We start from the raw sequence: 6,823 nt of genomic DNA, 5'->3' as shown, positions 1-6,823 counted from the left end.
ACCTTCCACACACATAAGACTATAAACTGCCCATGTCCTTTGATCCTTGTATTCTTCTTTTAGCAATATTTGTTAAAAAAAATCATCTCAAATTGTCAGCAAGGATTGTGCACTGTGATATTCCTGGCAGTTTTGGTTTGCTTAAAGAAAACCCAGCAACAACTTAAACAACATAGATATTCAACAATGAAGAATGTGTGTGTGTATGTAGAAATGTGTGCACAATATATAAATATATATATACAAATTTCTTCCTCTCATCCCTCTATCTAGCCATTAATACACCAAATATTAACAGCCAAATAAAGTATTTTAAAAGTATATTTAATGACACGAAATTAAGTTAGCGTTTCAGAGGTGTGTGTGTGGAAAAAGAAGATATAAAAACAGTATGTACATTATAATACATATATGTGACATATGCATAAGAAAAATACTGGAGATACAGATGAAAGTGTTTCAGGTAGTTTCTGGAAAATATTGGAAAGATACAGATGAAAATGTTTCAAGGACTATATGGACGATCACTAGGATTGATGACTGGTGATACTGTTTTTCTTCTGTTAGCTTGTTTGTTTTTTTATATTTCCTGCAATAAAGCTGAATTTTTTTTCTATCCATGAGGAGAAGGGCAGGGAGTAAGTGCAGGGGAGTGAGGAGATAGACAGTGTTTATACCCAGAAAACAACCAAGAACAATGAAATACCATTTGCAGCATATCAAGCTGGCCATGAGAAACACTTGCATTCACACATGTGTGTGTGTGCACAAACACACATCAATTACAGAGGCCAGGAGACAAAACAGGGGAATGGGCATAATCTTTACTAGCTGCACTGGCTGGCATGAACACAAATTGGCACAATACTTGTGGAAGGGGCCATTTGGCAAAAACACAGTAAGTCTTTAAATTCTCCATATATTTTGTCCTTGCATTTCCACACTTAAGGAAATCATCTGGGATGTTAGTGAAGATTAGAAATCACAAGGAAGGAGTCATTCATCAGTATGCAGTGTTGGTTTTAAACACAGGGAAAGAATAGGCACCACCTGAATGTCCAACAATGTGGGAATGATTTAAAAAAAATGTTAAGGTCCATCCATGCGCTGAACACTCTGCAGGCACTGAAACTGACATTTCAGAAGCCTGTTGAACAACATGGAAAGAATTTCAATGGGTTGATTTTTGTTTGGTTTTAGTTTCTGAAAAAGAAGGTTAAGAACACCACATACACCAACCATTTTATAGCACTGTTAAAAGGGAGGGTGGGGTAAGGGTGAGGAAGGGAGGGAGCAAGACAGAGAGAGAAGAGCCTGGAAAAATAGCACACCAAAATTGTAAAAATGGTTGTCTCTGGGCAGTAGAACCATGGGGAGCAAACACTTTCTTGGTTTTCCCCTCATCTGACTTCCTTCTCCTTTCTGATGTTTCTACAATGAAATTGTATCACCTGTGCAGTAAACAAAAAGAGAAAGAAAATGTTTTTAAACCAAGCCACAAAGAGAATAGGCAGCGTTTAATCTATGAAATAACACAGATTAGCAAGATTGTTTACAATGCCCTTGGTGGGGGGCAAGAAAGAAAGAGACAAGGAGTAGGACTGGTCTTGGGGAGGGGAGGAGCAAGAGAGGGAGGAAAGAGGGAGAGAGGGAGATTGAGGGGAGAGAGAGACCTAGAGGAAGAAAGCAATAGAAAGAGAGGCAGAGAGAGAGAAACCTGCACTCCAGTTACAATGCACTGCTGGTAGGTGGGGTGTGGATGGGCCAGGGGATTGTAAACCGGGTGAGAGCCAAGGTTTGGCTGTGCTGGCTTGTTCGCTCCTGGTGTGTCTTCACCGCACGATGGCCTCCTCCTCAGCGTCTTCCTCGAAAGCCTTGACGTCTGCACTGGTGGACTGCCTGGCCCAGGCTCCCCTTTCGGCCTCTCGTTCTTTGTGCGATTTGAATCTCCCAACGAAGATTTTGCGGTAGTTCAGGAATATGCCATTCATCGCGTCGATGGCCCGCTCGGCGGACTCCTGCTTCTGGAAGTGCACGAACCCGTAGCCCTTGGGACCCTTTTCGTCGCAGGCCACTTTGCAGGAGAGGATGTTGCCGAAAGCCGAGAAGATGTTGTAAAGCGCCTTATTGTCGATGGTCTTGCCCAGGTTCTTGATGAAGACGTTGCCCACCCCACTCTTGCGAAGCGAGGGGTCCCGCTGGGACCACATGATGCGCACCGGCCTGCCCTTGATGACATCAAAGTTCAGAGTTTCCAGGGCCCGCTTGGCGTCCACCGGTTGCTGGTAGTTGACATAGGCGTAACCCAGCGAGCGGCGAGTGATCTTGTCCCTGCAAATGCGGATGGAGAGGATGGGCCCAGCAGGGCTGAACTTCTCGTACAGCATTGCCTCAGTCACCTCAGGGTGCAGATCGCCCACGTAGAGCGAGGCCATGGGGAAGTCGGGGTTCCCCTCCGCGCCCCCGCCACTCTCCGCATCCGCATCAGTACCCGCGGGGGCTGCTGCGGCGGTTGCCGCCTCCACCGACGCCGCCTCCACCGACGCCGCCCCCGAAGCAGAGGCACCAGCACCGGCATCTGCATCCGCAGCCGCAGCCGCAGCCGCAGCCGCAGCCGCGGCCACATCCGCCTCCCCCAAGGGGGCCACCGCAGCCTCCGCTGCGGCGGCAGATTTGGCAGCACTGGCCTCTACCCGCGCCGCGGCCGCCAGCGCGTCCTCCACCTCCTCCCCAACCAGGGCCGCAGAAGCCTCCCCCAGGGTGGCCTCCGCCGCCGCCTCTTCTACCGAGACCTTGGCCTCCACCTCAGCCTCCACCTCTGCTTCCGCCTCCGCCACGGAGGCCTCCGCCACCGCCTCCGCCACGGTCGCCGCGGCAGCCTCTGCTGCCGCCGCCGCCGCCGCCGCCACGGTCGCCGCCGCTGTCGCCACGGTGGCCGTTGCTGCCCGGCCGCTGCCGCGACCTCCCTTCTCGCGAGCTGTAGGGCGGGTGGGCGCCGGAACCCGGGCAGGGGGTGCGAGCGGGAGCCGGGGCGGGAGACCGGGGGCCAGCCGAGCTGGCAAGCCCAAGTCACCTGGGATGGCGAGAGCTGCCAGAAGCGCGCCGGGCCGAATCGCTGCACCCTGGAGCCTGCTGCTGCTGCCGCGGCTCAGTCGTGGGCTTGCGTGCCGGGCGCGGGCGGGCTGGCAGGCGGCGTGTGGTGGGGGGCGGGGGTGTTGGCATCTGTGGTCCGGGCAGCTGGGAAGGCTTCTGTCTCTTTGGTTCCCCCTGTGGCTGCTCCGGGGCTGCGGGGCCGCGGGCGGTGGGAGGGGGCTGGAGTGGGAGGCTGTGGTGAGGGGCTGCAGCGGGGATGTGAGTACGCAGCCATTAGGGCCGCCTGCATACTTAGGAGGAGGAAACCAGGGGAAGGGCTTCACTGTGGACAGGGGGAATACAGACTAGATTTGTGGGGGGCGGGGGGAGATCTTACCCTCACCCCATAGGACGTTTCAATTATTAAACCAGCATTGCAAGAGAGGGTAGAGTAGGGTTGAGGATACATTTGCCTGGCCCCAACAGAGCCAAGAAAAATAGTTGTCTCACATCCAGGGGTTCCTGCCCCCTACCCCCAGTGCACACTCACGCCCAACATCTCTAGCACCAAGGACACAACTCCTATTATGACATTCCCAAGCTCCCCATGCAGCCTGCTGACCCATTTTCTCAGAGATCCCCACCCCACCCCCGACTTTTCCCAGCTCTTTCTTTCTTCTGTAGCACTTGAAAAGAGAGGATGAAGAGCATGTATTCATTTATCATGTCATGCCACCAACACTTATGGGGACTGTGTTGGTCCCTGGGTGTACAGAGGTCCAGAAGGCAGGAGTACAGGGACCGGTGTTGAGCTTGTCCTTGGGAAACAGACAATCTGGATGGAAACCCCTGTCCTGATCCAGTCTGTGGGAAAACTAGGGACCTGGGGCTCTGCACACCCCCATCACCAACCCCTTCCAGCCTAGAAGTGGGGGAGATCAAGAGCACCTTGTCCTTAGCGTTGTCCTCAATGATAAGGTGAGGAAAGCCAAAGCAAGGGCTGGGAACAGGGCCTAGTCCAGAGCAGGTACTTGCTTATTCTTGGCCCTGTCCTCAAGGTTCAGAGGCCCCCAACCTGAACCAAGAAATACACATCCATGTTCCAAAAACAAAGACAAAACCTGAAAGCTCCCTCTAGAAGGAGGTGTCTGGTCCCAGGTCGCCTACAGAGGACTTGTCAAGAACTAGGCATTGGAGACTAAAGGGCAGGCAGTATGGTAAGTGAGAAGTAAGTGTTGATGTGCTGGAGATGTGGGCTGGGTGAGAAGAGGGGAGCGTTGCGTCTTGTAGGAGCAGAGAGACCACACAAGGCCAAGGGCTGAGGGGGTAGATGAGGGCATAATCATCAGAGTAGAGAGTAATAAAGACTACAGCCCCATTTCTGGCGGGAAGGAGGACCAAGACACTAAATTTCCTGCTTGGAATCAGGTAAGGCTGCGCAGAAGAGGGAACCCCCATGGTGGGCTCGGAATGATGAGTAGTAGTCCGCCATGTCAAGGCAGGAGCAAAGGCATTCCAAGCAGAGGGATCAGTCTGTGCCCAAGCCCTGTGGTGTGACCGCACAGGCATGGTCATTTATGGTCATGCCTAATAATGTGGTATGCATGTAGACCTCCCAGTCCCCAAAGAGCACATGGTGAGAGATGGAGCTAGAGAGCATGAGACCCTGAGATACAAGCGAAGGTGTTTGGAATCCATAGACCCAAGGTCAAGTCCAGAGAACCACTCTGCACATTGACTGAAGGGAGTAAACCAGAATTTCAGGAGTACAAATTAATCAGCGAAGGAAGTGAACCACAACTTCGGAAGGAGTACAAATTAATCATCCATAAACTTATTAATGCATGCACATACGTGCACACACGCAACGTTGGACAGAGCTGATCGAATAACAAAGAAAATCAGATGTGACCATATCCGAAAGAATCAGAACAAACCTTCCCTTTCCTGCCATAAATAGGCATCTCACACCTGCCATGAGCCAGGCACTGAACTATGAGCTGTGGGGTCAGATATAAAAAGTGACCAATCCATAATGCCTTCCTTCAGGATGTCTTCACTCCACTAAGGCTCAGGCTACCCATACATAGAACAGAAATGCCAGCAGAAGACTGTAAGTGCTGTGTGATTAGCCTAGGGTGGCCAACAAATGCCATCCATCTTCCCAGCATATATTCTATAACCACTCCCCACTCCCAACCTCCTTTCCTTTTCTTGTGTGTTTTCTGCAGTGACAGTGTTGGCTACATCTGGGCAGTTGCACATGACAGAACGACTCTGAACACAAGAAACTGACCAATTCACCATGGGGTGTAGGGCAGTGCAAACCTACCCTCTGCTGGCTGGAAGTCAACCCAAGATGGCTGAGATTCAGACACATAGACAGTTACCTTGTAGCACACAAAGTCCAGCTGTCTGCCCCTAGACGGGACTAGTGCCAGCAAAGACAGAGCCCCTAGGGGAAGCCTACTGTACAGCCCATATTGACCAAAGTGATCACTGGTACCACTAATAGGACCCATCTCCTGGGGTCCTGGGTTGCTTGCAGGCAGGAGTCAAGCAGGCAGTTGTCCAAGACAAGTCTGAGGAGGCACAGGCCAAGGGGGAAAATGACGTGACTGCTGAGGGATAGGGGAGGCATGGATGATGAGAAGAGCTTCTCAGGTCATTGCTAAGAAGCAGAAATGTCAAGGGGGTGATAATCAGGGAGCAATTCAAGGACGATGACTCAACAAGATCTCTCTTTCTCTCTGGCTTTGGTTTCCAGCTCACAGACCCAACAGAAATCAGAGAAACCAAAAGGATGTAAGAGGTTCAGAGAAGTCACGCTTCAGCCAGTGAATCTCCAAACCTGGCAAGCCTGAAGTCAAAGCCCAGGGTCCTGAAACTCTAGCAACAGGAAAAGGGCTGTTAAAGTGTCAAAGACAGCCATTGGGGAATGTACTTCAAGACTCCTCTCCAGGTTCTCTTTGGAGTCTGCCCTACAGTCTTTTCTTTCTTTCTTTTTTTTTTTTCTGAGGTAGTTCTTGGTAAGTCTTTGCCATCTACAATCCAGTGTTCTGACTAGTACATGTTGTGAGGAAGTCAAAAACAAAAAGCCTTGTAAAGCTTCAGTGGAGGGAAGGCCCCTTTCTTGTGAGAGGAAGAACTATGTGCTTCATTCATTAAATGATTCAAGAAATACTTATAGAGGATCTACTATGTGCAAGGCACTCTTCTGGTCAGAGGGTCCCTGCTCTGAGGGAACATATTTTCTGGTGGGAGGGACAGACGAAAATCACATCAGAAAATATAAAGGTAATTGAAGTTGCTATAAATTCTCTCAGGGAAGCAAACAAGATGATTTGGTAGATATTACCTAGAACCCAAATGAAATAGCAAGGCAAGAGATGTGGAGCTCAGGGAAGGACTTTCTGAACACAATGATAACCATCCCGATGAGCAAGAACCAGGGGAATCACCTGTCCAGCACTTCTCTCAACCCTGTAGCAGGAAAGAGCTTGGGGTGTTGGAGGGACAGAAAGGAGGCCAGTGTGGCTGGAGCACAGTGAGTGAGTGGATGGAGCAGGCAGGGGAAGGTGCAGTAATGGGCAGGGATGGGCCATGGTGAGCAGTTTGGTTTTTATTCAAAGTGCTATGGGGAGGCAAAGAGGGAATTGCATCAGGGGAGTGTCATAGCCTCATTGATGTCCAAAAATGTCTCTGACTGCTCTTTGTGGAAAATATTGCAGGTTTCAAAGGAAAGCAGGGA

The 6,823-nt window shown here is 50.8% G+C and overlaps 1 protein-coding gene across 1 annotated transcript; it reads right to left on the bottom strand.

The window, feature by feature from the left end:
- Positions 1–1,814: 1,814 nt before the first annotated feature.
- Positions 1,815–2,438, bottom strand: LOC143671330 (polyadenylate-binding protein 1-like 2). Its single transcript, XM_077146452.1, has one exon. It carries the CDS (start codon positions 2,433–2,435, stop codon positions 1,833–1,835), a length of 603 nt encoding a protein of 200 aa, XP_077002567.1. The 5' UTR covers positions 2,436–2,438; the 3' UTR covers positions 1,815–1,832.
- Between the last annotated feature and the right edge of the window lie 4,385 nt (positions 2,439–6,823).

Source organism: Tamandua tetradactyla, chromosome X (assembly GCF_023851605.1).
Source record: "Tamandua tetradactyla isolate mTamTet1 chromosome X, mTamTet1.pri, whole genome shotgun sequence".
Classification (NCBI taxonomy): Eukaryota; Metazoa; Chordata; class Mammalia; order Pilosa; family Myrmecophagidae; genus Tamandua; species Tamandua tetradactyla.
The sequence above is the reverse complement of the archived record's forward strand: the minus strand, read 5'-3'. Positions and strand labels throughout refer to the sequence as shown.

What these genes read in the sequence shown, in the direction of transcription:
- LOC143671330 (XM_077146452.1), bottom strand. Translation starts at nt 2,435, where the DNA reads ATGGCCTCGCTCTACGTGGGCGATCTGCACCCTGAGGTGACTGAGGCA.